Source organism: Selaginella moellendorffii, unplaced genomic scaffold, assembly GCF_000143415.4.
Source record: "Selaginella moellendorffii unplaced genomic scaffold, v1.0 SELMOscaffold_91, whole genome shotgun sequence".
NCBI classification, from domain to species: Eukaryota; Viridiplantae; Streptophyta; class Lycopodiopsida; order Selaginellales; family Selaginellaceae; genus Selaginella; species Selaginella moellendorffii.
In genome coordinates, this window is record NW_003314352.1 from 125,875 (window position 1) to 152,152 (window position 26,278).

The following is a 26,278-nucleotide window of genomic DNA, read 5'->3' on the forward strand; positions in this document are numbered from 1 at the left end:
TTGCAGGATGAATCAACGCGAGAGCACCGAGGTGGTCTCTCGGTCAACCCCGAAGAATACCTGGTCCGAGTGGACGAGAGTGCTCCAAACTGCTGCTGTGCTGATTGGAAGGAGCAAGTCTTGTACTGGGTGAGTCTAATAACGTCTACATGCTCCTTTTCTATCGACACAAGATCTGATCAAACCCTGTGATGGTTTCGTCAAAGGCTCGGATTGATGTCTTTTTTTCAAGTCGTCATTTTCTTTCATGTTGAAATGTCCACTAAGTAAAGTTAAGAAGCGTGGCCGACCTGGATCCCCTCTCACCGTCCTCCTGGATGATACAAGCACTCAGCAAGCTCAGCCTCGACATGAGATCATCGCAGCCTGCAAACTTGATCTCGATTAGTTCCTCCGCCTCAGCAAGCCACCCCGACCTCGCGAACAGGTCCACCAGGCACCGGTAGTGATCCAGCTTCACCTCCATCCCCCTATCATCTCTCATGGACCGAAAGTTGGCGAGGCCCTCGCCAAGCAACCCCGCATGGCTGCAAGAGAAGAGCACGCTGAGCAAAGTCACCGAGTCTGGAGCCAGTCCCACCTGGTCCATAGCCCACAAAACTTCGAGCGCCTGCCTCGCGAGGCCCAGCTCCGCGTAAGCTCCGATCATGGAGTTGAAGCTCACCGCGTTCCTCTCCTCCATCCCGTCAAACACTGCCCGGGCTTGGTCCACAGCGCCGCACCTCCCATACATGGTCACCAGCGCCGAGCCGACCATCAAGTCCGAGTAGAACCCCATGGCTAGAACTCGAGAGTGGAGCTGGCGTCCCGCTCGCAAGCTCGCCGTCGTAGAGAATCCCCCAAGCAAGCTCACGAACGTCAGCTCGGTGGACCTCACCCCGTCCTGGTCCATCTGCCGGAGGATCGCCACGCAAGTCACGCTGTCACGCTGCTGGGCGAAAGCTGCGATGAGCGCGTTCCAAGTCGAGCTCTCCCTCCACACCATGGAGTCGAACACCTGCTTTGATTCCGCTGGGCTCCCACACTTGCCGTAAGCGTCCACCAGTGCCGACTTTAGGCAGTCGTTCTCCAGTCCGTCCTCGACAATCCTGGCATGAACTCTCCGGCTGTGTTCCAGGTCCCCCAGACCCGCAAAGGCGTCGACCACGCTCACGAAAGTCACCTCGTTGGCTCTCACGGGCATTCTCTCGTAGAGCTCGACGCACTCCCGGTACAGTCCCTGCTGAGCGTAAGCTGCTATCAACGCGTTCCAGGAGACCACATCGTTCTTCGAGGAGATCTTCTCGAACACCATCCTAGCAGCGCCAAAGTCAGCACACTTCCCATACATAGTGACCAAAGCCGTCGCCACCACCAAGTCTCGATCAAAGCCTTCTTCGACCACACGGCTGTGGACTCGCTTGCACTCTCTCGGGTCCAGCAGCCCAGAGCACGCACTAATCACGTTCACGTAAGTCACAAAGTTGGCCTTCACACCGTCCAAGTCCATCTTCCGGAAGAGAGCAAGTGCCCCGCTGTAGTCCCCGTTGACGGCAAATGCAGCGATCGCAATCGTCCAGGAGTAGACATTGCACGTCTTGATGGAGCTAAACACCAGCCATGCCTTGTCCAAGCTTCCACACTTGCCATACATCTCCACCAAGCAGTTCAGGAGCAATCTTTCGGGACGCTGCCTCCATCTCTCGTAGATAGTTGCATGAAGACGTTCCCCCTCAGCCAAAAGCTTGTAGTCTCCACACTTGAGTAGCAAATGCGCGTAAGTCTGAGCGCCTTCGTCTACCCCTGCCTGGACCAGTCTGTCTACTTGATCCCTGACCTTCCCCTTCTCAGCCTCTATTCTTCCCTGCTCGCTTAAAAACTTGTAGTCCCTTCTGGAAACCAAGACCACCTCCCAGATTTTGGAGAACGTAAGCTTCACTGGATTACTTCGTCGCCTGTTTAGAATTGCCAACATCAAGAAGATCAGTCACAAAAGAATCGTGGATACATCTCACCGGTAAGCTGCAAAGGAAAAACCCTGCTTCTGCTCTTATTGGAAGTCTCAAAATACAACGCTCTATACCTCAAAGAACTGTTTATTTACTAGGATATACCAGAATCAGCGACAGTCGAAGTAGCTCTCCAGGGTGTTCGTTTCAAGAACGTTGGACGGCATGGATCCCAAGGGTGCTGGAGATATGAGGAGCTCGTGGTGTATGTACCGCTGCAAACTAACCGCGTCAAGTGGGAGAACAGATGAGAATGAACTTACAGCCAGCTGATTAACAATGTCTACCGACGTATCGATGTGCCAGTCAGGCTCGAGTTGCCTCACGAAGGAGCACCTCCCAGCCTCGGAACTGCAAAAGAGTACCTGAATTCAAAGCACCAACTCAGTGAAAAACCTTTTGCAAAAAGTACTTCGGCTTCACCTTGTTACGGTTGAAGTTTGCTTTGCTGAACAGGCCGATCTGATCCAACGCGGCGAGTATTGCTTCCTGCACAGATATCTGTGAGCAGCGAAGATACACATCCATACACACACCTCGCTTGCATCATCGTTAACTCTGGACATCAGGTAGAGATCACAGCACTGGGCCAGTTCTAGGAGAACGTCAGCTGCCGCTGGTCGCACCACAGCATGATTCTGTTAGCGAGAACTTGACGATTGTCAAACACGCCTAAACTTTCATCGTGAAAAAAGCTAAACTCGGAGTAGAATGCAAACTCACAAGGAGGAAGCTACCTCGAGATCAGCAGTCGAATTTTCCTGAAGCACCACTCCAAGTAGTTGGCAAGTCACCTGGTCACGAATTTCACCATGTCAACACAGAAGAAAAGTTATAAACTTCGCTACCTTTCGTCCACCTTTGAGCTGACGCTTCACCGACTGAGCCAAAGTGAGCTAAAAGGAAGAAGAGAGCGCATTGTCACTACACAAAGAAGAAGGAAACGATTTTTTTTCTAGCTTACCTTTGATAAAGGAGCCTCCTGGATGGCCACTCCACGCTGCCTGGCTTGTGATCCACGGGACTCAATCGCAGTGGAGCTGCCAGAGGTGGAGTCCGAAGAGGACGAGGAGGGAGCCTCCACTTTGGCGGTGGGCTTGGGACGACGAACTGGATTGGAGCTTCTCATGTACCTCCAGGTACACACCAGAGCTATGGCAAACCCTGCGATTGCCCCGATGGAGCTAGCATCCTACAATTTCCCCGAGCTAAGAATCGGTGTTCTTGAGAGCAAAGCGCTGCTCTTACCTTGTGATGCATGAGAAAGGAGACTAGAGCTGACATCTTCTTGCTGGCAGCTCGGAATATCTGCGCGAGCTCCTCCAGCACCTCATTCGCCATTCCGATGAGCTCCCAGATCGATCGCGCCCTGCGTTCTTCGCTTGCATCGAAAACCTAGACTCTCGATCCAGATCTTACCTCGCGATTTCGGAAACTCTCGCGTCGACCGGCTCAGCGCCTCGAATTCCTGGCACCACGCGCCTTGCCGCAATCGCGCCCTTCGATCACGCCATAGCCCACTGGAAGGAACAAATATTCCTCCGCGACTCGGTTAGAATGACTGAGATGGTATATTCTAGAGACCTCGACGGAATGTACGTTGGAAGAAATTAGGGTTCTTGGGCGCGATGGACGACGTCGTCTTCAGGTATTCGCTTCGTTCTTTTGATTCGATCGATCCCATTGAATCCATCCATCGAAATCTCTCGCAGCTGTGTGTGCTGTGGCGCGCTTCTCAATCTCGATCCTTCCAACGTCTACCCTGCCGATACGTATTTCGAGGCCGGGAACAAGGGGACGATCTCCTTCACCGCCATCGACGACACGAAATTCAGGCAAGAGCGCGACAAGAGGATTTTCCCCTTCTTCGAGACGATCGATCACTGGGGGATCCAGCGCGACCGGATCAAGCTGTTGTGCATTTCTTGCGGGAAGCTCGTTGGCTACATTTACAAAGATGGGCCGGCCATCACCGACAATCCAACAGGGCAGTATGGATTTGGGCCGAGCCAAGTAGTTCCTCGACTTCCAAGGTATCGACTCAAGATCAAAGCTTTGCATCAATCCAGGGCCGGAGCAGCAGCACAGCAAGGAAAGTAGCTCTAGAGAAATCGTTATAGCTCTTCGAAACTTCCAGGGAGAACTTCGGTGATCTTCACTTTGTGGTGCTGGTGATGATCAAGGCTATTTGGAAACTTACTTTGGCTTGAAGAGAGATCTTTGGCCGACGCATTAGAAACTTCCTGTAGAGGTCCAGGAAGAGCTTTGGTGATCTTCAGTCCAAGAGAAGTCTCCTCTAAAGCTGGAGAAAGAAGAGATCAGTTCCATGCCCGTCCTGAACGAGAATCTCAAACCTGGTGGTGATAGGGGCGATATCCTGCTCCGGAAGAACTTTGGTGATCTTCACGCAGTACCTCTTGTGGGGCTCTACATGCGATTCTCGGATACAGCCGATATGTGTTCCACACTTCTTACACCGCAGCTTGGATGTTTCTCTCCGGCGATTTTTGACAATGCTCCAGCTCCAGCTCCAGCAGTACGTGGTAGCCTCTTCCAACTGGAACCGGCTGTCATCGATGTCCACGAACACCAGAACTTTCTTTCGGCTGAAGCTTTCGTATTTGCTCCCCCTCTCCTGCACCAAGCGATCCGACGAGCTTAGCTTCAAAGCAAATCCGCAAGCTCCACAGCTGAAACGAGAAGGATCAAAATGCCGTCCTCCAGAAAAAAATTCTTCACGAACCTGTAGCTGACATCTCGTTGGGACTTGGACAGAGAAGGCTGCCACACTCGATCCTCCATGCTGCTGAGCCGCCTAGGCTCGTCTCCTTCCTCTGTGCTAGAGCTGACCTTCCAAATAGAAACTTCCGCGTAAGTCTAGTTCATGTAAGGCTTATCTCGAGTTTTGGGACGACTAAGTCTCGGTGGATCGCTCGCGCTGATTATTCACAGCAAAGAATACTGTACACATTTGTCCACCACATCGCTGGCTCTGATAGAGAAACGCTGGAAAACAAACCAGAGAACACCCTTTAAGCTACAAACACTATGAGGATCACCAAGAGTAAGACGCCAAAGAGGAAGACCAACAAACAAGTCTGCAGAAAAACAAAGGTAAAGTTGCCAGTCAGAGATAAAAAAGAGATCAAACTTACCAGAGATGTTCCGGACTTTTGACTCTCCTCGGCTCTTGACAAGTGCCGCCTCGCATCGCGAGTTAGAGCTTCGGAGCTATCCACATTTGTCTCGACCTCACCTATACAGCAATAAAACAACAAAGGTTTTGATACCACAACAAGTCTTGCAACAAATCCTCACCTATAATGTTGCCTTGCTCTCGCACCAAAACAGCCAGGTCGGAAAAAATCTCATGCACTTCTCCTATTTGATTTTGGATCTCTCTTATGCTTTCTTCTCGCTCCTCGATGATGGCTTCATTGAACATGACTTCGTTCTCCAGACGCAAGACATCTTGCCTGCATCAATCAGCCAGTTCAGAGATGAGAGAAAGAGAACAGACAAGTAGAGTACCGTCTTTGCTCGACTAGCATAGCTCGATCCTCTCGACTCTCCTGTGAAGTAAGGTTTAGCTCACCGGCTGTGTAACTATATGGAATAAGAAGCTGGAAATCAGAAACTTGGTTGACGTGATGAAGCAAGTACCTCGAAGGAAGAACGGCTTCAGGGACGAACGGTGTATACGCTGCTTCCCATTCGGCAGCTTTCTTCTGGACTGCTTGAAAGTCCTGCAGAACCGCCTGGAAATCTCTTGCAAGCTTTGCATCTTCGTATTTCTTGCTGGCCTGTATGATCCATCAACGAGTAAAGAAAAAACCACAAAGGAGAGAAAAGATCCTACACTTCCTGGAACACTGTGGTCGATTTTGCTTGCTTCCTTCAACGCGTTCGAGGTGTCCTTCACCATGTTCCCAATCTGTTGCCGCAATTTGTGACTAGACAAGAATGAAAATAAAATCACAGATGAACGGAAGAACAATGTTCTTTTGACTTACAGCTGCTTGCGTCCTTCAACCGTGTCTTTGGGAGTTCCCAAATTATTGACGAGCTTCTTGAAGGCGGACACTCTTGTGTTGATTTGGAAAACGCCGCTCGACAGCAGCGACGTAGCCCGCTGTTGCTTGCTCGGCGAAGGCCCTTCATTGGATTCTATGTCCTGATAGCTCATGATCCCCGAAAACCCCTAGCGCCCAAAAATCCTCTCCTTACTCCCCAGCCGCGGCCGGGCCGCTACAATCTTAAGATCTAGGCTATCTAGCACTTACGATCCACCAGCGCGCGATCGCGTGCTTGAACAACAATGGCGTGCCCGACAATGACGTGACGCCCTAAAAATAAGCCTCTAATATTCTGCCACGTGGCAATAAAGAACAAAAAAAAGATCACTCTCGGTGGGACTCGAACCCACAATCCCTTGATTAGAAGTCAAATGCCTTATCCATTAGGCCACGAGAGCCAATGGCAAACACTATTGAAATCTGAGGTATATATAGAAAGGTATTTGGAGGTATTTGAAAGTTTTAGCGGGAAATTCTCCTCTCTCTAGGGTTCTTCGTTGTCGCCATGGAAAATGTGCCGCCCATCTCGCAGCTCGATTGCCCGGCGTCGTGGCGGCTCTACTTCGCAGGAGTGAGCTACGATCCGGAAGATCGCAGAACGAAGCTCTTTGGCGATCTGGTGGAGTTTTTCCGGTGCCAATCCGGCCAACAGCTTCTTTCCAAGGTGATTCTAGGGTAGCCTTCCAGAAATCGGTGGAATCAACCTCCATTACCCTATCAGGTGCAGGAGAACGACGACATATTCGTCCTTCCCCTCGATTTCGTTGCTCTCAAGGCGCTGTGCCAGAATGAAGATCTTGACGCGGCACTGGAGGCCGTTCCAAGCGAGGGACTCTCGTGCTTGGGAGCTGCTGCGTATGAGGTATGGCTTTTCTTCCTTGTTTCGCGGATGTGCTTGAATTGTGACTTGTAGCGTGTTACTTTTTAGGTCCTCTTTTGTTCTGGCAAGAAAGTCGACGCCTCTGGAAAAGTTCACATTCGACTATACAACCATCCGGACTCCATGCTTGCTCTCAAGCATCTAAAGGCCGCATATATTGGTGAGATAGATTGTTCTTCTTGCTTAAGATGTTTTTGGTGAGATAGATTCCTCTTCTTTGCTTAAGATGTTTTTGTGGGCTTTGCTAGGAAGGCTGGTTTCCGTTCGTGGCACTGTGGTGCGAATGAGTATGGTCCGGCCATTGGTAACGCAAATGAATTTCGTCTGTGCGAAATGCGGCTCTGTCATCCACTGTGCTTTCACCGACGGCAAGTATTCACCGCCGACGAGTTGTGTCCTTCATGGATGTAGGAGTAAGAACTTTACACCGAAAAGAACACAGGTCGGATGCATCGACTTCCAAAAAATAAGGTACTTGTGGTCAAAGTTTTTGGGATTAGTTTGCTATGGTCTTTTGAACAGGTTACAGGAGTTGCATGTTGGTGAAGGCTACGAAGAAGGAAGAGTGCCGCGTACTGTGGAATGCGAGCTCACAGAGGACTTGGTTGATGTGTGCATGCCCGGTGATGTCGTGACCGTGTGTGGAATAGTGAAAGTTGTCAACACTAACGTCGATGTGGGTGGTGGTAAGCACTGTAAATACCGTAGGCCGAGTTTTTCTTATCTTGGTTTCTCTTCACAGGCAAATCGAAAAACAAGACACAGTGCTTGTTTTATCTTTACATTGAAGCGATCTCTGTGATTAACTCGAAAAACGAGAGCAGAAACTCTGACAAAGAAAAAAATCCTGATGCAAGGGCTGCAGCACCACCGAATGCACAGCAGTTCACCAGCCGGGACATGGAATTCATTGTCAAGTTTGCGGAAGAACATGGCTCAGATCTTTTCCGGCAAATGCTGCACTCAGTCTGTCCGTCTATCTACGGGCATGAAATCGTGAAAGGTAGTGTTATATGCTTTCAATTGCAAAGAGTTTTTTATGTTTCTTGCAGCTGGTATCACACTGGCACTATTTGGAGGGGTCCAAAAGCATGTCCAAGATGAAAATAAGGTACCGGTGAGGGGAGATATCCATGTCATCATAGTCGGTACGCATTTTTTGTCTCTTTGATTGCTTATCCCACTGTTTTCTCTCACTCACGTAAACAGGAGACCCTGGTCTTGGGAAGAGCCAACTTTTGCAAGCAGCTGCTACGGTGGCTCCAAGGGGAATCTATGTTTGCGGAAATACAACAACGACCGCGGGTCTCACTGTAGCTGTTGTAAAAGATGCAATGACAGGCGATTTCGTATTTGAAGCAGGTCCAGTTCCCTTTCGCATCTCCTTTCATAGAAAGCTTTTTTATTTGCAGGAGCTATGGTTCTTGCAGATAGGGGGACATGTTGCATTGACGAGTTTGATAAGATGACAGCAGAACACCAGGTAAATAGCTGATTCTTACGATGCATTCTTTATGTTTCTTTTTTATAGGCTCTATTGGAGGCAATGGAACAGCAAAGCGTGTCCATTGCAAAAGCCGGTCTTGTTGCCAGCTTGTCGGCGAGAACTTCTGTTCTGGCTGCCGCCAATCCTGTTGGCGGACACTACAAGTACGGTCACGAAATTATTGGCATCAGTTAATGACTTCTTACAGTCGAGCAAAAACGGTCAATGAGAACCTCAAGATGAGCGCTGCTTTACTTTCGCGCTTCGATCTGGTCTTTATTCTTCTGGACAAGCCCGATGAGGTTTTAGATAAAAGACTATCAGAACACATTATGGCGGTATGCACTCACCGTTTAAATTCCGTGGTTACTAATTCTTTGTTCTCATCAGCTTCACGCTGGCTCTGAAACACGTTCCAATGCTTCCAAACAATCACGTAACACACTCTCTTGAAAGTAGTACTTAACATCTATTGATAGTGTTGCAGCACAATGCAAATTTGCTGCAGAGTTTGGACTCGGACACATCGCTTGCAGTGAGACTCAAGCAGAGTCCCGACTTCACACCCTTACCGCCACCCCTTCTTCGCAAGTACATTGCTTATGCAAAACACTATGTGTTTCCGAGGTAAGTTTTGCCTTCGGTTGTTATCAAGTAAACCGAAATCTGTTTTGTTTTAGAATGTCAAACGCTGCTGCAGATGTTCTGCAAAAGTTCTACTTGCAACTTAGGAGCCACAGCCATAGTGCCGACGGCAGTCCCATCACCGCAAGACAGCTCGAGAGCCTCGTGCGGCTGGCAGAGGCTCGAGCCAAGGTTGAGCTGCGGGAAGAAATAACCGAGCAGGATGCTAAGGTGGCAATAGCTTGCATCCGTTCTTACAGAAAGTACTCAACTAACTTTCACCTTCTTGCAGGACGTGGTGGAAGTAATGAAAGAGTCACTGTACGATAAGTTCATGGACGAACACGGCTGCGTTGATTTTGGTCGAAGCGGCGGGATGAGCCAGCAAAAGGAGGCCAAGCGCTTCCTCAACGCTCTCCAGCGCAAGTCGGACCTCCAAGAAAAGGCCGTCTTCAATGTTTCTGTAAGTCTCCCACTTCCTGATCCTCTAAACAGACTTTGGCATTTGTTTCTATGCTCAGGAGCTGTACGTAATTGCCGACGACATAAGCTTAAACGTTCCAGACTTGGAGATGTTCATCGAGAACCTCAACAATGCTGGCCACCTTCTCAAGAAAGGTCCAAGATTGTACCAGGTAAACACAAGCTCGAGGGAAAAAAAAAGGATTTTTACCGGCTTCTGGAACAGGTTACATCGTCCTCATTTTCCAGCCAGCGCAACAAGTAGAAAAAAAGGAATCTTGTCCGACCTGCCGGAATCGAACCAGCGACCTAAGGATTTCTGAGAAACTACAGTCCTCCGCTCTACCAACTGAGCTAAGGTCGGAATATGAAGGTGAATCAAAATTCTGACGTTATAAATCGTGAATCGATTAAAAAAAAGGTTTTTTTTTCAGACAATTCACTTATATCCTGTTTGGAACTTTCAGAAGAGCAGCGATGCCCAGGCAGCAAGGAACGAAGCTCCACCAAAAGGCGCCAAAAACGCATACTTGCGGTTCTCTAGAATCGCTACAGTGTAGCAGCTGCCACAAAAAGTAAGAGCTCTCTCATTCCCTCCTCTAGAAAACAATCCAAGCTTACGTTCCAGAGAAAGCGAAGATTCCAAACGATAGAAGACCACCAAACTGCGAAAGCGGGGACCAAAGATGAAAGAACGAATCGATCGATCGAGAGACTTACGACGTGAGGATGCTTGGCAACTGGAGCCGCGACCAGCGCCGCCGTGTGCATCAAATGATACAATGCCGCGGTGTTGTAAACCTTCGCAAAACAAAAATTCGCGAAGAAATTCGAGCAAAGCTGAAGAACTCCTCCCATACCTCCTTGTAAACGGGATTCTTTGGCTTGTACATATGCGATCCATACGTTCCAAGCCCCACGGCGGCCATTCCTGCGAGAAAAGGGGCAAAATTCGTCGCCAAAATCGACCCACAAGGGGAGAAAGCGCTCACCGGAGAATGCCGCTACCTTATGCCACACGGTCGGATCCATCGCGCGCACGTATTGCGACACGGACGCCGTGAATCCCTCCTCCTTGCGCGCTTGAGCTCCAAGAAGAAGCTCCTCTTCTCCCTCGTTAGCTGCCATTTGAGCCAAAACCCTAAAATCACCACCAGGTGCCACGTCAGCTGACACCTGGCGGTAATTGTCATCCATGTCATACACACACACACGATTCACACACACTAGATTCATTCATTCCCACGTCTAGGGCTTTAGCGGGAGTCCGTGGCGTGGTAGCGAGCGCCACGCAATTCCTCCAGGTGAAATGGCTGCCGAGACGTCGATTCTCGGGGTAGAGAAGCAGTCGCTTAGATTGAGAGGCCTTCATTGCGAAGGCGCGGCAAGAATCGGGCGCGGGATTAGAGGGAGAGGGATTCCAGATAGCGGTAGGGAGCTCGTTGTGTCGATCGAGCCATTGTTTTTCGGCAGGATCATGACGATCGATTCGATTAGGATACACAACGCGCCACTCCAGGGGGGGAATTTCATCCGTAGTAGCAGGAATTTTGCAGCGCCTTCCTCGCGGCTGAAGATCGCAAGCACGAAATTCAGTCCAGGGAGGAGATTTGTGGATAGAGATTTTAGCGTGCGCGCCTCGGCATCGGCCGGTCCCGGACAAACGCAGAACGGGTAAACAATTTTCTTTTCCTTTCATTTCTTTGCTCATTGGTGCTAGTTTTGGAGTTTATTGACTCAAACGTTATGTGTTTTGGATGACTGATATTGTTTTGCTAGAGGTGGAGAGAAGGCATTGCCTGTGAAGCCCGATCCATCGGTATGATTAATTTCCCTCCTCTGTAAGAAGTTATGTTTTTTTTTCCTCTTCTTTCGCTGAAATTTTGCGGGTTTTATTTTGTTTGCAGGTAACTCCTGACGACGTTGTGCTAGCTCAACTCAAAGCATTACGAGAGCGAGACCTCGCGACTGTGTAAGCTGGTGAAATTTTCTTTTTTTACTGAATATTCATTTCGTCTTTTCTAGATACGAGTTTGCCTCCCCGGCAAACAAGAGCCACACTGGTCCGCTCCCGAGGTTCACGCAAATGATGGAGAGAGCTTACAGTGTAAGTCCTAAAAATACAGCAACTTAGTGATCTTCTTATCCATCTTGTGTGATCCAGCTGATGATTGGACATAAGGATGCTCGGATTCTCAGCTCGATGACTATAAGCCCGAATAGATTTCAGCAGGTACCATAAACTAGTGCTTTCTTCAGTCATACTCTTTCACAATTTTGCAGCGCATTGTCATTACGGGTGCCAATGGGAAGAACGCAACTTTCTCTTGGGCATTATCAAAGCAGGTGGTCTGTCAAAAAGAGAAAACGATCTTTCTGAAGACTTGCTTTTCTTTTTGCAGGAAGAAGGTGCTCATGAAGGATGCTGGATGACAGACACCGTGAGGCGGGACGATTGAAATCACACGCTAGATGGGAACTAAAAATAAAAGCTACTCTGAAAATGAAGCTGGTAAATCTATCCTATCTTATTCGCAGATCTGGTACTGCTTATTCTACTTCTTTGAGTAGTTTTTCTCGCAGCAAAAGCTAGAACAAAAGCCAGTGCTCCTAGCAGCAGAACGCGTCCCGGAGGTCGTCCAGCTCAAAACTGGAATCGGCATCCTCGTCCAGGTCTTTCAGGAGCTGGGAAAGATCGTCGTCGGGCTCGTCTTCGTCGTCCACGATCGGGGCGGCCGCCGGCATGACGTGGTAAATCACTCTGTGGGTCGTTTCAAAGAAGTTGCTGGCATCGATCAGCTCCATCATCTTCTGGTACGCGTCCTTCAAGGCCAGGCCCCCGGCGCACACGGCCTCGCGCACGTCCTTGACGAGCTCTTTCGAGCTGTCGTAGCGATCTTCTTCCTCGTCGCCGTCGCCGTCGCCGTGGTCGCCCTTGTCATCGCAGTCGGGCTTCCTGGAGCTGGCGATCTTCTCTAGCGTCGAGACCTGGAACTGGATCGCCGCCGCATAGGCTTGACCCAGAGTGGCGTAGAAGCCCTTTGGCACCGACTCAATGTTGCGGAAGCCCGTGTCATCGTCCTCGAAGATGAATCTTACCACGGCGTAGTACTCGCTCTCCGCTTTCCTCCGCTTGCTGCCCAGGCTCTTGGTCCTCGCCATCCCTCCCAAGAACCCTAAAAGTGTGACGTCAGTTCAATCTTTGCCAACTTCTATGCATCCTTTTTATAACGCTCTAATTTACACATTTTTCTAAAGGAAACAAGACGTTTCTAATAATTTAACAAAAGTGAGAGCTCGAGAATTCGTTGTCTCTGATCGATTTACAACAAGGTTTTTGTCCCGCTACGATTCGAATCCATTCGATGAGGAAGACGTTAATCCCTTCTCGGTGAGAAATTCTTCCCTTTCGATTTCTTTTCAGCAGTGAGTTAATAAAGAATCGGCTTGGAACGACCCTTCTAGGAGCTATAGAACACCAGCTTATGACAGCTTTGAAAGAAGCTAGAAGTTCTTTCGACAATTTAACTTTTCCAGCTTCGAATGTAAAACAAACAGGGAGCGAACCTTAGACCAGCCCAATCCCCCAGGCCATGGACTATTCTCAAAATATTCCCGTGGTTCGTGTCAGAATGGGTCCTAAGTTGTCTCTTGGCTTTCTTCAACAAGTATCTGGCGGCAAATGAGCTCGCCAACCGTCCCTGGAATCCCACTCTAACACGGCACAAGTACGAGTGTATCGCCACAGGACACTTGACAGCCTCGTACCCGTGGTTTGGATCGTCGGGCGGAGGGAACTCGAGCAACTAAGCCCAAGGGGATAATCGCTTAATCGCTCTTCCCGGGATGTGTCCAGCTTGAGAACCGGCTAAAAATCTACATGCTTTTCTGGTTTGTCATGCTTGAGCGTTCCTCCACAAACAAATCTCGTTCGAGGAGCCCTAGGAGATGGTGACGCGTGGCGGCTGCCTCTCGCTTAAACGTCAATTTCCCCATTTCGACCACTTTCATTTGTTTGGCTCCCATAAAGAGGCATGACTTTCCCTCTTTTCTATTTCTATTCCTCTCGCGATTCCCGTTGCATTCGCAGCGTACAGAAGCTAGATCGCCGCTCGCCTATAGAATCGTGGGCTCGCGGCATGGGATAGGGATTAGAAATCTTTGGGAGGAGGTTTGGACGATCCATGGATCGGCGCGGAGTGATCAGCTGCTTTACGCGGACGTCTCCGGCTAGGGACTCCACCTCCTCGGTACTGCTACTGCTCGGCAGTGATCAAAATCTCCTCCAGCAGCTTCAAGGCGAGGATCATCGCGACCAGCGTTGGCGGCAGTATTGCGAGAGTCTTGATGATCAAGAGGAGATGGCGGGCGGCGATCAGGACGAGGGGCCCGACGATGCCGGAAGGCCGCCAAAGTCGTGCTTGCCGACGGCATTCTTTAAGTCGTGGCCGCTCCTTTCTTTGCTCCTCGCCAAGCGGCCTTGGCCAGGGTTGGATTCTTCCCCCGAGAACAGGAGGAAGAACAGCACGCCAACCTCTAGTCATGATCAGGCCCGGGATTCTTCCAGGAGCCAGGCGGCGATCGTGGCCAATGCCGCGGTGTGGAGGATCATGGCCAAGAGGATCGTGAGCGAGGTCCATTGCCGGAGGCGGCGAATGGTCCGGCAGATGAGCGGCGGGCTCATGGCGAGGAAGAAGGGGATCGATTTCGCGTACGACGAGGGGAGCTACGCCAAGAACTTCGACATGGGGCGCGAGAATTGGATCAAAAGTGATCCGTGCTTGGCAGTGAGGAGGAGCGATGAGATTCAAGAGCACCAGGATAAACATGTGTGACTAGCGACATCTTTTCAAGCTTTTTAGTTTTTCAAGTTCAGTGGCACTCACAGGCTATCATGTTGCCCTCCCTGTGCTGCCAAAAGAATCCCTCGTGCCTGTTCCCTACTGATATAACAGCATGGGGCCACCATGCATTGGGTTTAGGTAAATTACTATACTCTTTATGCAATTTAAATTGCTTACTATAATTTTGAAAAACAATACTTTTAATTTTAGATACTAAATTGACGAGTTTACAATTTACTTTACAAATAAAAAGGATAAAGGTAAACTTAAAGGGGCTAGTTGCTAATTCCACGCTATTAATGAGAGCAATCACTTCCAGAACACCCTCATGGATCACTCCTAGCATGTGCAAGTAACAATATCCTCAACTTAAGATGGTGCAAAAGGTGGTGAGAGTATTCTTGTGGTGATGATTAATATTACTGGATGAGAGTTATAAACTCAATCATGGTCACTGTTTTCATCACCACAAGAATATGGTAATAACCACTTTTTACTCTTTGGCATCACTAAATTACCAAGCTAAGCTTGGTTTGGCATTCATTCAGTCTATCTTGCATCATAAAAAATCTGGTTATAAAGTACAGAAAATTATATGAAATTTAATGATCTTAGAAAAGATGAGAAAGAAAAGATGTCATGCTTCTTCCATATTTTTCATGGTCTATTTTGTTATATATAGATTCTTTGTGAGGTTTCATATATACAATGTAGATATAAACAAGATTAACTTTGGTTGCCACTAAACCACTGATTATCTATAAAAGTATAAAATCCTCATAATCTAAAGATACCTCTCTTTTGCTATATTGAGGGTGCTTTTGGTGCCAGATAGCTTTTGTGATTTTTTGTTAATCATTAGCATGGAAGGTTGTAGGAGTGATTGTTTTTCTTGTAGGTTTGAGCATAAGCTACCATCCTTCTGTAGCAAGACTGTCCTTTCACAGCAAGAGTGGGAGTATTATGAGTTAAGTACCAAATATTGCTACATAACATCACATTGCACCTTTAGTTAATAGAAAAACTTATTTAACTTCTGAGTCATACATATCTTATATAGGAGAGTCACAGTATGTATGGAGAAAGCGTGAAATAAAATATAAAAAACCAACTCCCCAAGGTGTTATATGCTAAAGAATCTCCAAAAGCATGATTGAAATGATAAAGAGTTTATTGAACGAAATTGAGTTCAAGATCAAGTTTGAGACTAAATTCGAGACCAAGTTCGAGACCAAGTTCAAGACCAAGTCCAAGATCGAGTTCGAAACCGAAGTCTGAGATCTAAGAACAGGTTCGAGACTGAGTCCAAGATCAAGTCTAAGATCAAGTCCGAGATAGAGTCCAAAGTTGGGTTTGAGACTAAGTCTAAGATCAAGTCTGAGATCAAGTTTAAGATAGAGTCCGAGGTTGAGTTCAAGATCAAGTTCAAAATCGAGTCCAAGGTCGAGTTCGAGGTCGAGTCCAAGATCAAGAAGGTATTAAACCTTCAAAAGTGATGAAGGCAAAAATCTTTTTCTTCTTGGAGATTCTCTACAACCATGAAATTAAACTCAATAATAATAAAGTTGTCACTGGTATTAATGCTTTTATAGAAAGAATATGATTTAACTGCTGAAAATAACTAGACTAAGAGGTGTTGATCAAACTTGATCAATTGCAGCATCTTTGGTGTGGAAATCCACACTATTTCCATAAACAACATCCAAGGACACAATGGTGATCTGGCTGCTAGAGGCACCTAATTTCTTGAGTATTACAAGAAAGTGTGGGTGAATGAAGAAACCATTGCTTGGCAGCCATGTTGCAATAAGGTGATCTATCTTCTTGAAACAAAAATAAAGGTTATTCTGAGAATATTCTTTTAGACAATTTTAAAGTATAAAGGTTAAAGGTTAAAAAGATGCACAAAGACTTTTACCTTGGGAAAATTGGGGTACACCAAACATCATAGAGATCTAGGTGGGATGCTTTATGTTAACACATGTACCACCTATCTAGATACCCAGATAACTTGTATAACGACTATGGTGTGTTTTCCTCCATGTGGCTCAGTTAGGCACTCGATTTTGAGAATATTCTTTCTTAATCTAGGAGTTCTGCTAATTTATTTGAACCGATATTAGATGCAATGTTTAGATTTTGTACTTTCTAAACAAACATACCCAAATTCTATTATTATTATTATTATTATTATTACAAGTTTAAGATCATTAGCATAGCAAAAGTAGGAAATATGAGATCACATAAATCAGAATATTTGGGTTTGAAAAAAATTCTTGATTAGTTGTACCTTAGATGTTTGACTTAATGTAGTGCAGATTATAAAAGGGCATTCTTTTACCTCATATTACCATGTAAGTATGGAAAGCAAAACATTTCTCTATTTAATTTTATTACTTGCAGTCATTCTGAAAAATGAAAATTTTTGTGCTGCCACTACAAGTATCAAAGTAGAAGGCTATGTTTATTGCACTAACTGTGGTTCACTTTCTCAGAGTGGCATCTTCAGTAAGAAAATGATCTATCTTCTATATTTTTCTAATCTTGTTAAATCTTTCAGATGTCAAGGTAAACCTGGTTTGTCCAAGAGATAGTGATTCATCATTTACAAATAGTAGAGGATACTTTGATATCTTTGAAATAGTGAAGACTGGAACAAATATTGGGAGTTGCCAAGTGAATGTGGATACAAGTAGAGCACCACGAGGGTGTTCTCTCTTAACAGACATAAATGGTGGATCAAGTGGCCAATCCTTAAGAACATGCATCAATAATGGAAATAATAAGTTCATTTGTGGACCCTATTATTTTACTCCAAATGCTTGTTCACCTCCACCACCCCTCCACCACCACCACCACCTAGAAGACCACCCCCACCACGACCAAGAACTCCTCTACCACCACAACCAAGAAGGCCACCACCACCTAGAACACAACCACCACCACCACCTACACCACCACTATCACCAACTCCACCACCATTAGAACCACCCCTATTGTCACCACTAGCACCAACACCTCCAACATTGGCACCAGAATCACCAGCATCAGCACCAGGCCCAGCTCCTACACCATCATCATTGCTATAAGTTCATAAATAATTTAACATAATAAAAATAATCATATTACCTTACTGTGCTGGGTTGAGTGATATGCTCTTATGTGATGATAGGAGAGTGGCAATACTTTGCTGTCCTGCTTGTACTGTAGGATGTGGTGATGAACTTGAGAGAAAGAATGAAGGTAAGATTTTTTTTCATTTCATTCATTAGAACTCTTGATCTCTCTTGTCTAAACTTTGCATAGAAAACTCTACTCTAAACTTTATATGAAAACAAACACATGAGTTCATTGTAAGGAAATGAGTGCCTTTGTGTCTATGGCAAGACTAGCTGCTTAAGAAAGTTTATAACTGTAAACATTTTTATAATTTATAAATATCCAGAAGAGAGCTGTTTAAGAAAGTTTTTAAATTATAAAATATATTTATACTTGATTAATATAAATGTATAACATACTTTAGATGGTATAATAATTAGTTCAAAAAGGTAACCAAATCCACACTGAAGGAATGCTTGCTAATCCATAGCAAACCAAATGTGTACCTACTCGGATCATTGCTTTGATCTCTACATATACAACAAGAATAATTACCCAATCTTATTAGATGACTCAGAGGCAGTATGAATAACTAATAAAACATAAATCTTTAGAAGATGGAACTTGGCTAGATACTTGAACGAAGAATGGGAGAAATCTTTTCCTATAGGAACAATTAAGATATTGAGGCCCTAGAAGTACTTGAAAACACCTTACATACCTGTGTATAGAAAATGAGAAGACAAGCTAGAAAGGCTCTTAAATCAAAAAGTTAAGTACCCACAAAGAATAATATTGAAGAATATTATTCTAGGTATACTCCTGTTTTTATTTTTTTTTTGGAGAAAACACCGGAATATTTTACGAATCAAATTACAATTTAAATCGATCCACTTTTCACGACCTAAGTACACAAAAAGCAGGACGTGAGCAATGCAAGGTTTCCCTCCATATCCTTGTCCTCTTATTGCACCTGTAAGAAAACAAAGAGTCTTTGTAAAACACTTTCAAGAGAAGAGTTACTTACCGGCTGAGACTGATTGAATGCTGACCAGCTGGTTCGCAGTAACCTTGGTATAAAGATTATTACTGTCCTCAGCGAACAAAAACTTCTAGATGAGCTGCAGGATGTTGAGACTCTCGTCGAAGCTCTGGTATGGAGTGCTGAGCTTGTCGACCACCATCCGAAACAGACAGTTCTCACTGCGGTTGAGCCTCTCCAAAACGATCCTCTTAACAGCGGGCGAGTACGCAATGGCCAGCTTGATCCAGGGCACTGGAACTAGGAGGCGCTGAAACCAGTTCTTGGGAATCTTCCCCATGTACACAAAGACACAAGCACAAGCAATCCAGAAACGCTTACCTTCCAGGAGGTACCCTTACAACATGGCAGGCGCTGACCAAGAAAGTCCCAGAATCCAAGTGATGTAGATGTAATCCATGGAGAGATCGTACTGCGGCGGCTCCATCACCGGATATTGATTCGACACAAACACGCCCAGCTTGAGCAACAGCTCGAGCAAGCGAAACCAAAGTCACTCGTAGCACTTGATGTCCCGGCACAGAAACACCCCTCCTCGTTCCGGATGAAGTCCCGGAACTGGACTGGGTCCTCAAGGATGGCAGCCATCATCGGCATCACAGCAGCATCCACGCTATTGTAGGCATACGTCCCTCGCCCCATATCTTCCAAGTATGCTCATTTGCGCTGGTCATCAGCAAGCATGTAGTCGCGGACTGCGTCGATGATCTCGTCCGAAGGTTGATGCTCGCTTCTCTCTTTTTGGCACTGTCAACTGCACTTGAAGAGTTAGCCTCAGCAGCCAACACACACATACACACACACAGAGGGGGAGAGAAAGAGAGAGAGAGAGAGAGGGCCTTGTTGAGCAGGCGAGAGCGAGAGGGAGAGGTACGATCACGTGGATGAAGACGGCCTTGTCGAGCAGCCGCCTCCACTCTTCTGGATCTGGATGATCCGCAAGCAGCTCTACGAGACACTCTCTGACGTCCTCAAGCTGCTAGGTAGTAGAAGCCGTTGAAGTAGAAGATGTTTTTTGACATAGCTACTCGAACTTTGTAAAGGTATTCATTTCTTTTCAAGAGTGCTTTGTGTAGATCGTCTCATTTTGCCACTGCAAAATTGTAAATCTCCATCTAAGCTGGCCCTGGAACGTTGTTCTATGGCACCGTTGCAATTTCATGGCATTGCAAAAACAAACAGTTAGAGAAACCATAAAGACAACTAAAGAGAACATAGACTTCAAAGGTTGAAGCCTCTCCATAAGAATCCTGCTGTGCTGTTGTGTGCCTGCACAGTGTAAGCTTCTGGATCTCATCTGGCAATAGGATCTGTATGCATCTCACCATCGTGTAAAACTCTTTTTAAATTTTGACTTCCATCTCATTGAACAACATATATCCTAATTAGAATTTTTGTATAATGATTATACCTCTCTTTATTAATGGGATGATTGATAATTTTTTATGATGGTTAGTTATTCTCTTTAATGGCTTTTGGTTTTTTACATTATCACATATTCTTTATGGTTTGCTCTGGATTGATCTCTTAAATTTAAAATATCAGTAGAATGTTAGTGATATGTTTAAGAAACTCAAGTTCCTTGATCTATTTAAATTGGCTCTTATGATAATTAGTATGAATGAGTGTTTGTTAGTTTTTTTGCATTCATTTTGTTTTGTTACTTATTGCTATAGTTAGTTTTGATAAATTAAATGTTATTTCTTTTGGGTGATACATTTGTAAGCATTTTGTTTGTCAGTTGATGATACTTTATATTCTTTGAGTTATCTTTCATAAGTTGTTTAGCCTGCTATCTATAATCTTTGGTAATTACACTTTATTATTGAGTTTTCTTGATGATATATTTGCTATTGAATTTTCTTAGATGGTTAATTCTATAACTTTTACCTATAGTAATCTTGGTGGTTCTTATACTCTAATTCTAGTTTATTGGATGATAAGTTACTTGGAATACTTTTGTGTTTTAATCTAAGATTTATTCATTGATAATTTGATCTCTAAAATATCATTGTCTCTAATTTTGATATTGTTCATCTTTTGATCTTTGGGTTTATGCCAATATAGGCAGACTAGCTTCTAGACTTTGTGTGTATAGTGAAATCTATAGTTATGAGGTAGCTATTGTAAACTAATTATATCACCCGCCTCTCTTTTGATATTCTTTATTTTGTTAAAAGGGCATGACTATGTAAACAACTCTAGCTATCTATTTACAATAGTCTATGTAAACCTTAGTGATGAGTTTAGTTTCTTTGCTCATGAGGGTTAGAGCCTCTGACTTCTCTCTTTATACCACTTGTAAACAGGGGCATATCATCTTTTGTAACATGAATGACATGTAGAGCAACAAGGGTGGTTAACTCCATTGGTCATCTCTTTGTTGGTGACAATTAGAAAGGTGTTTAAGTTACATTTGCATTAAACAAAGAGGTTACTCCTTAACTTATTTAAGTTGGTGTATTTCTCATAAAGTGTGAACATTGTAAACTTTTTTTGGAGTTGTTTCCTTGGTGATGGTTGAGACTAGAGTATGTATCAATAAGGATGTTGATCTTCCCTAAGGGGGGGAAAGTGTCACTAATGTGATTGTAGGTATCAAATGGTGTTGTAGAGGATAGTATTATGGGCTTGTATAGTTTTTCCATATTAGCATATTGATTCCATCTTTATCGATATCATTTAATTACATTTAGTCTGTAGTGTTAAATTACATTGAGTCTTGGATGTGGTGATTCACTCCTTGATGATATATTATCTGTAATTATATATTATCGAGGGATTGGTGAGGGATTGGTGAGGGATTGATCTACAAACAATCACTAGTCATAAAACAACCAACAATCACTTTTCAACTTGTGTTTTACAAAACCAAAACACTAAACTTATGCCATCAAGTTATATTTGTCCAACATGAGGTAATATCCTAAGTATTAGATATAAAAACATAGATAAGCACAAATTAAATAGCCACTCGAATCTACAATAAACTCACTAATATGTTTAGCCAATAACTCTAAGTGTGCCTTGAAGAGGCTAGTTATGCATGATTAACACTCAGTCAAAACTAAAGTAAAGACTATAAGATGGAATCATATAGTACACAACCTCCTCATAAACAAAACTATAGTATGGGTACTAACACGTCAACCTCAAACAACTAAGTTGGATATCAATATCTTCAGCTAATGCACAAGGTTACCAAGACTAAGTCAAGATCAATGAGAGTTCACTACTCTTATAGAGTTTAACGAAATATAAGGTGCAACTTACCACTTAGCATAACGCTACAAAAGAAAGGTATAAAGGTCATCTTTCTAGAAAAGTGCAACAACCACTTTTTTATGCCAACTCTAAACTCTTAATTTTTTTAGGCCCAAATGTCAATATCCCTTTTAGGCTGCATCATACAAATTACATACTAAAGTCTAAGCTAATTGAAGTCAACTCAAACCCTTTCATTAGTTTGTAATGGCTTTTGAAAATGGAATGGTTTTCAAATAAAGTGATTAACAAATCAACTATTGGAAAAGCCTAAAAAAATTTATGGAAAATTTCTATCCTATAGAAAAAATGAATACCAATTCTTATGACTCAACCAACTTCTTCCTATTTACAATTTTATATAGGTTTACCTCAACACTAATTCTTATAACCAACCAGTATGTCTAAGCATCAAACATCATGCTTATATTTTTGAATCTAACACTAACATCCACAAAATGTAAAATGAACAACTTAAACTCGATCATGAAAGCTATATTTTCAAATATTGACATTGCCCTAACATTTTTCTTCAATCACCTTCAAGATCTAGTATGAAGCAAAAGTACTAACAAGAAAAATTACATGAAAAATTATGGTCAAAGGAAAATTCTTCATCACTCGAAACAATAATATCACTTTCAGTGTTAGCAATGTTAATGCCTTAACTTCACATCTTCTCCATCTAACAATCTACTCCAAGTGCTAATAAATTTCCAACAAGTTATAGTGAATAAATGCCATAACCTTTTCCAACACCTAATATGTAAATTTTCAAAGAACCAAGATACCAACTTAAGCTTAGCATAAAATGGATCACTTAAAAAATTTAGTTAAAGTGACTATCATGCTACTTCTTGTAAGTAGATTAGCTTCACTATCAATCACTTTGGGGTTAATCATTGTTTAACCAAGCAACTTCGTAAACACATTATTCATGATCACATAGATATAATATGGAAATCACAATGACTGGATCATTAATCAAGTAGCACCATGAATTAGCTCATATTATTACTTTAAAAGTTTATATGTGTCAAATATTAACTCTATTCCACAAAAAGCAATATAAATGCACACCCCACCAATAAAGATTTAAAACATTGAATACCGCCAACTTTGTTCACAACATAGACAAACTTATGGCACACTCTTTTTGACTAAACTTAAAACTAATTTTACACCAAATTACTTAAGACGCAATAGTAAGGTTTTTGGGAAAAGAATTAAGCATTGTAACCCAAGTTTTCAATAACAAACCTAGAAAAAAATGGTTTAGTGCTTCACTACTATCTATCCTATAACTCACCATTTGTAAAATTATTATAATCAACATGCATCAAGATAGGAACTCTTGATTGCATGATATGAATACAAGCAATGAGTTAACATCTTATTGCAAATCATCTTTTTAAGAAAAAAAGATGATTTAAGTGTTTGATCCTTCATCTTTGATAACTCTCTTTTCGGTCTCAACTTAACTAAACCTCAAGTTTGCATTCGCATTGCCTTTAGTCAAATATAAGAAAAGTTTATGAAAGAGCACAGCAATGACTACTGAAACCAATAGATTAATCCGTACAATCTTGATTGATTGACCTATAATCATGCCTAGGAAAGATCCACGAGTGCCATGCTAAACAACTACATACCAGCTTATTTGCCACTTATAGCAAACCCAAGGGAGGTTTACTTTTATTCATGGTACATAGAACCACTCATGGTAACCATTGATAAACTAAGATTAATTCTGCCAACTCAAAATGTAACCTTAAGTTACTAATATGCTTCACATATAAGCCCAAGCACAAACTCATGCAAATGAAACATTTCAATCCATTTTATAAGCCCAAATGCAAGCTTATATAATATGGTACAAAAAGGTAACCAGATTTTATACCCAAGGAAAAAATGCAAAGTCTTAGCACCCAAATGTATACCCAGTTAGATCATTATCTTCATCTTTGCATATACAACAAGACTAGTTGCCTAATCTCATTAGATAGTACTTGTTAAGACTCATCCTTTGATACCAAATGTAGTGCATGTGATTTTCACCCTTTATTCTATGGTGATTTACCATAAAAACCTTAACCATGCCTAACCTACCCCCCCCCCCCCCCCTTGGATAAGCTCCTGTCCCCCCCCCCCCCCCCCCCCCGGCGTCCCCCCCCCCCCCCCCCCCCGCCTCGGCTAGCCGGCCCCCCCCCCCCCCCCCCCCCCCCCCCCCTAGCCCCCCTCCCCCCCCCTCCCCCCCCCCCCCCCCCGCCCCCCCCCCCCCCCCCCCCCCCCCCTCCCTTCCCCCCCGCCCCCCCCGCCCCCCCCCCCGCCCTCCCCCCCCCCCCCCCCCCCCCCCCCCCCGCCTCCCCCCCCCGCCCCCCTCCCCCCCCCCCCCCCCCCCCCCCCCCCTCCCCCCCCCCCGCCCCCCGGCCCGGCCCTCCGCCCCCCCCCCCCCCCCCCACCCACGCCCCCACCCCCCCCCCCCCCCCCCCCCCCACAACCCCCCCCCCCCCTCCTCCCCCACCCCCCCCCCCCCCTCCCAACCCCCCCCCCCCCCCCCCCGCCTAATCCCCCCCCCCTTCCCCACCCCCCCCTCCCCCCCCCCCCCCCCCCACCCCCCCCCCCCCCCCCCCCCCCCCCCACCCGTTTAAAAACACGGTAAGCTATTATATAGCAAATATGACAAGCATACAAGCAAGAGCTAGACTATGACTCAGATTGATTAACCTACCCACTCTCCCTACTATATATTTAACCGCCCCCCCCAACCCCCCTAATGAACACACACTTTGGCTTTTCACCCTTAGCCATCCTTAGTACCACTAGGAGTGAGTTTCTGGGACTAATTTGAAATTTATTAAATATAAAATGGTGCTAGATTGCAAATTTGGACATGAGACTAACACTATTGTGTTCAGGATAATCTTTACATTCTATAGATATACCAAATTAACAAATTTAGACACTTTCCACCAACATATAGGGTATGCAATAATCTATCATCTGGTAATATTAAGGGACCAAACTCAATATTGCAAGGGGTTTGTAATATAGCAAGTGCAAGCTAATATATAAATTTTTCATACCAAACCAAGTATACTCAGCAAAAAACATATAAGGGTTCCTACTTTATATTTATCAAGTATAAGTATATACATGATAATCAGTTTTTCAACTAGCTTAGGTGGAGATTGATAAAGGGTTTAGCAATAACAACATCTTGCCATCGTGGCAATAAAGAAAGAATATCTGAAAGGACTAGTTAACAAGTAACTTACGATACCCGCGGTCATTCACAATAGAAACTTACTTGTCAGCATGTCCTTTCAGATATTCTTTCTTTACTGCCACGATGGTAAAAGGTCGGTATTGTTGGATGCTTTTATTAGTTTTCACCCAAGCTAGTTGATAAATTGGTCTTTGCATGTGTACTTGGCCAGATGAGCATAAGGACAAAATTTCTATATATTATTAATTAAATATACTTGACCTAGTTAGAAAAACTCATATGTTATATTGCACTTGCTAATGTTGGGAACCCCCATAATATTGAGCTTGGTCCTTTAATATTCACTAGATAATAACTTACCATGTCTGTCAAACACCCATGCTATCATATCTCACATGTTGGTTTTGTTTGGTTTTATTGGGTATTTATGAAAAGTGTCTAGATTTACTAATTGGGCATATATGCAAAATATAAAGATTATTTTGAACACAACAGTGTTATTTTTACTTCTAAATTTGCAATCTTACACCATTCTATATTTAATAAATTTTCATGATTGTCCCAAAGATTAACTCTTGGGACTGAGGTAAAAGCCTAAAGCGTGTTCTTGAAACAGGAAGGGACTATAGGGGGTTTTAAATATATAGTAGAGATTGGGCATTGCCAACTAATATTAGGCATAATTTAGTTCTTACTTGTGTGCTTGTCTTTGTTTTGTGTTTAGCTTGAGTCTAAATCCAAGTTCCATGCCATGTTAGCTAATGAAATTCCCATATCTTTGCGTTAAACCACTAGTATACTAAAATAGCACCAAACTCTGTTTGGCTCCATTTTGCATATTAGTCCTAACATTAGGATGCTAGAGGCTTTAGGACTATTCTAAGTCACTTCGTATGTTTGTCCTTTAACTCCTTGAGCTGTACACTTGGAAGTCATTTTGTGTTCTACTTCCTTCATTCCTTGGCTCTATATTTGGAAGTTTGGTTCTATCCTTTTGTTCAATGGCTTAATGCTTTAAAACTTGGGTTCTGTTCCACTGCCCTTGGCATGTGGTATATGGCCAAAAAGAGGGTTAAAGTTTTGTTCCATAGTTATCCTATGGTAAACCATCCTAGGGTAAAGGGTGAAAACCATGTGCACTATAAGAAACAAACAATAACAAAGAAAATATAATTGCTAAAAGGCATCATCACAATTAACATGCCCAAATGCATACTTAAAAAGAGGTATAGAAACTTATTAGATTTGATATAACATTTAGCAAGTTGATTTTCTAGAAATTGT

General features: G+C 44.3%; 7 protein-coding genes, 2 non-coding genes and 1 pseudogene across 9 annotated transcripts; 3 read left to right on the plus strand and 7 right to left on the minus strand.

The window, feature by feature from the left end:
* Window positions 1-391: 391 nt before the first annotated feature.
* Window positions 392-1,980, minus strand: LOC9661405 (pentatricopeptide repeat-containing protein At2g13600). The gene is made up of 2 exons (XM_024662614.1): window positions 581-1,980; window positions 392-527 (listed from the first exon to the last, which is right to left on the minus strand). The coding sequence occupies exons 1-2, from the start codon at window positions 1,952-1,954 to the stop codon at window positions 474-476; spliced, it is 1,428 nt and encodes a 475-aa protein (XP_024518382.1). The 5' UTR covers window positions 1,955-1,980; the 3' UTR covers window positions 392-473.
* Window positions 1,981-1,999: 19 nt separating this feature from the next.
* On the minus strand, window positions 2,000-3,533 carry LOC9661406 (peroxisome biogenesis protein 22). Its single transcript, XM_002988799.2, has 9 exons — window positions 3,408-3,533; window positions 3,237-3,357; window positions 2,953-3,180; window positions 2,837-2,884; window positions 2,726-2,782; window positions 2,525-2,626; window positions 2,412-2,477; window positions 2,252-2,353; window positions 2,000-2,203 (listed from the first exon to the last, which is right to left on the minus strand). Exons 2-9 carry the CDS (start codon window positions 3,327-3,329, stop codon window positions 2,099-2,101), a joined length of 801 nt encoding a protein of 266 aa, XP_002988845.1. The 5' UTR covers window positions 3,330-3,357; window positions 3,408-3,533; the 3' UTR covers window positions 2,000-2,098.
* Window positions 3,534-3,598: 65 nt separating this feature from the next.
* LOC9661407 (peptide methionine sulfoxide reductase MsrB) lies at window positions 3,599-4,361 on the plus strand. Its single transcript, XM_002988737.2, has 2 exons — window positions 3,599-3,636; window positions 3,701-4,361. The coding sequence occupies exons 1-2, from the start codon at window positions 3,617-3,619 to the stop codon at window positions 4,086-4,088; spliced, it is 408 nt and encodes a 135-aa protein (XP_002988783.1). The 5' UTR covers window positions 3,599-3,616; the 3' UTR covers window positions 4,089-4,361.
* LOC112341822 (uncharacterized protein At4g08330, chloroplastic-like) lies at window positions 3,892-4,839 on the minus strand. The gene is made up of 3 exons (XM_024662615.1): window positions 4,732-4,839; window positions 4,343-4,678; window positions 3,892-4,290 (listed from the first exon to the last, which is right to left on the minus strand). Exons 1-3 carry the CDS (start codon window positions 4,788-4,790, stop codon window positions 4,221-4,223), a joined length of 465 nt encoding a protein of 154 aa, XP_024518383.1. The 5' UTR covers window positions 4,791-4,839; the 3' UTR covers window positions 3,892-4,220.
* A 68-nt stretch (window positions 4,840-4,907) lies between these two features.
* LOC9660841 (syntaxin-22) lies at window positions 4,908-6,344 on the minus strand. Its single transcript, XM_002988800.2, has 7 exons — window positions 6,002-6,344; window positions 5,848-5,941; window positions 5,652-5,791; window positions 5,520-5,594; window positions 5,307-5,464; window positions 5,144-5,244; window positions 4,908-5,086 (listed from the first exon to the last, which is right to left on the minus strand). Exons 1-7 carry the CDS (start codon window positions 6,172-6,174, stop codon window positions 5,021-5,023), a joined length of 807 nt encoding a protein of 268 aa, XP_002988846.1. The 5' UTR covers window positions 6,175-6,344; the 3' UTR covers window positions 4,908-5,020.
* A 45-nt stretch (window positions 6,345-6,389) lies between these two features.
* Window positions 6,390-6,462, minus strand: TRNAR-UCU. The gene has a single exon. It is a non-coding gene; the product is annotated as a tRNA-Arg (tRNA).
* A 107-nt stretch (window positions 6,463-6,569) lies between these two features.
* Window positions 6,570-9,824, plus strand: LOC9661408 (annotated as a pseudogene).
* TRNAY-GUA lies at window positions 9,798-9,880 on the minus strand. Its single transcript is given in 2 exon segments — window positions 9,798-9,833; window positions 9,844-9,880. It is a non-coding gene; the product is annotated as a tRNA-Tyr (tRNA).
* Window positions 9,881-9,903: 23 nt separating this feature from the next.
* On the minus strand, window positions 9,904-10,667 carry LOC9660842 (transmembrane protein 256 homolog). Its single transcript, XM_002988801.2, has 5 exons — window positions 10,509-10,667; window positions 10,377-10,447; window positions 10,237-10,317; window positions 10,138-10,181; window positions 9,904-10,079 (listed from the first exon to the last, which is right to left on the minus strand). The coding sequence occupies exons 1-5, from the start codon at window positions 10,642-10,644 to the stop codon at window positions 9,980-9,982; spliced, it is 432 nt and encodes a 143-aa protein (XP_002988847.2). The 5' UTR covers window positions 10,645-10,667; the 3' UTR covers window positions 9,904-9,979.
* Window positions 10,668-10,763: 96 nt separating this feature from the next.
* Window positions 10,764-12,055, plus strand: LOC9661409. Its single transcript, XM_002988739.2, has 7 exons — window positions 10,764-11,190; window positions 11,296-11,335; window positions 11,424-11,488; window positions 11,542-11,623; window positions 11,681-11,749; window positions 11,800-11,862; window positions 11,919-12,055. The coding sequence occupies exons 1-7, from the start codon at window positions 10,826-10,828 to the stop codon at window positions 11,973-11,975; spliced, it is 741 nt and encodes a 246-aa protein (XP_002988785.1). The 5' UTR covers window positions 10,764-10,825; the 3' UTR covers window positions 11,976-12,055.
* The last annotated feature ends 14,223 nt before the right edge of the window (window positions 12,056-26,278 follow it).

What these genes read in the sequence shown, in the direction of transcription:
- LOC9661407 (XM_002988737.2), top strand. Translation starts at nt 3,617, where the DNA reads ATGGACGACGTCGTCTTCAG. An exon ending in ATGGACGACGTCGTCTTCAG is followed by an intron (nt 3,637 to 3,700) that starts GTATTCGCTTCG and finishes AATCTCTCGCAG; the next exon opens with CTGTGTGTGCTGTGGCGCGC.
- LOC9661409 (XM_002988739.2), top strand. Translation starts at nt 10,826, where the DNA reads ATGGCTGCCGAGACGTCGATTCTCGGGGTAGAGAAGCAGTCGCTTAGA. An exon ending in CTGTGAAGCCCGATCCATCG is followed by an intron (nt 11,336 to 11,423) that starts GTATGATTAATT and finishes TTTTGTTTGCAG; the next exon opens with GTAACTCCTGACGACGTTGT. An exon ending in TGATGGAGAGAGCTTACAGT is followed by an intron (nt 11,624 to 11,680) that starts GTAAGTCCTAAA and finishes TGTGTGATCCAG; the next exon opens with CTGATGATTGGACATAAGGA.
- LOC112341822 (XM_024662615.1), bottom strand. Translation starts at nt 4,790, where the DNA reads ATGGAGGATCGAGTGTGGCAGCCTTCTCTGTCCAAGTCCCAACGAGAT. An exon ending in CAACGAGATGTCAGCTACAG is followed by an intron (nt 4,679 to 4,731) that starts GTTCGTGAAGAA and finishes TTCTCGTTTCAG; the next exon opens with CTGTGGAGCTTGCGGATTTG. An exon ending in ATCGCCCCTATCACCACCAG is followed by an intron (nt 4,291 to 4,342) that starts GTTTGAGATTCT and finishes TTCTTTCTCCAG; the next exon opens with CTTTAGAGGAGACTTCTCTT.
- LOC9661405 (XM_024662614.1), bottom strand. Translation starts at nt 1,954, where the DNA reads ATGTTGGCAATTCTAAACAGGCGACGAAGTAATCCAGTGAAGCTTACG. An exon ending in TTTTGTGGGCTATGGACCAG is followed by an intron (nt 528 to 580) that starts GTGGGACTGGCT and finishes CTTCTCTTGCAG; the next exon opens with CCATGCGGGGTTGCTTGGCG.
- LOC9660841 (XM_002988800.2), bottom strand. Translation starts at nt 6,174, where the DNA reads ATGAGCTATCAGGACATAGAATCCAATGAAGGGCCTTCGCCGAGCAAG. An exon ending in GTTGAAGGACGCAAGCAGCT is followed by an intron (nt 5,942 to 6,001) that starts GTAAGTCAAAAG and finishes ATTCTTGTCTAG; the next exon opens with TCACAAATTGCGGCAACAGA. An exon ending in GAAGCCGTTCTTCCTTCGAG is followed by an intron (nt 5,595 to 5,651) that starts GTACTTGCTTCA and finishes TATTCCATATAG; the next exon opens with TTACACAGCCGGTGAGCTAA.
- LOC9660842 (XM_002988801.2), bottom strand. Translation starts at nt 10,644, where the DNA reads ATGGCAGCTAACGAGGGAGAAGAGGAGCTTCTTCTTGGAGCTCAAGCG. An exon ending in AGAATCCCGTTTACAAGGAG is followed by an intron (nt 10,318 to 10,376) that starts GTATGGGAGGAG and finishes TGTTTTGCGAAG; the next exon opens with GTTTACAACACCGCGGCATT. An exon ending in TTGCCAAGCATCCTCACGTC is followed by an intron (nt 10,182 to 10,236) that starts GTAAGTCTCTCG and finishes CCGCTTTCGCAG; the next exon opens with TTTGGTGGTCTTCTATCGTT.
- LOC9661406 (XM_002988799.2), bottom strand. Translation starts at nt 3,329, where the DNA reads ATGGCGAATGAGGTGCTGGAGGAGCTCGCGCAGATATTCCGAGCTGCC. An exon ending in CCTTTCTCATGCATCACAAG is followed by an intron (nt 3,181 to 3,236) that starts GTAAGAGCAGCG and finishes GGGAAATTGTAG; the next exon opens with GATGCTAGCTCCATCGGGGC. An exon ending in AGCTCAAAGGTGGACGAAAG is followed by an intron (nt 2,783 to 2,836) that starts GTAGCGAAGTTT and finishes ATTCGTGACCAG; the next exon opens with GTGACTTGCCAACTACTTGG.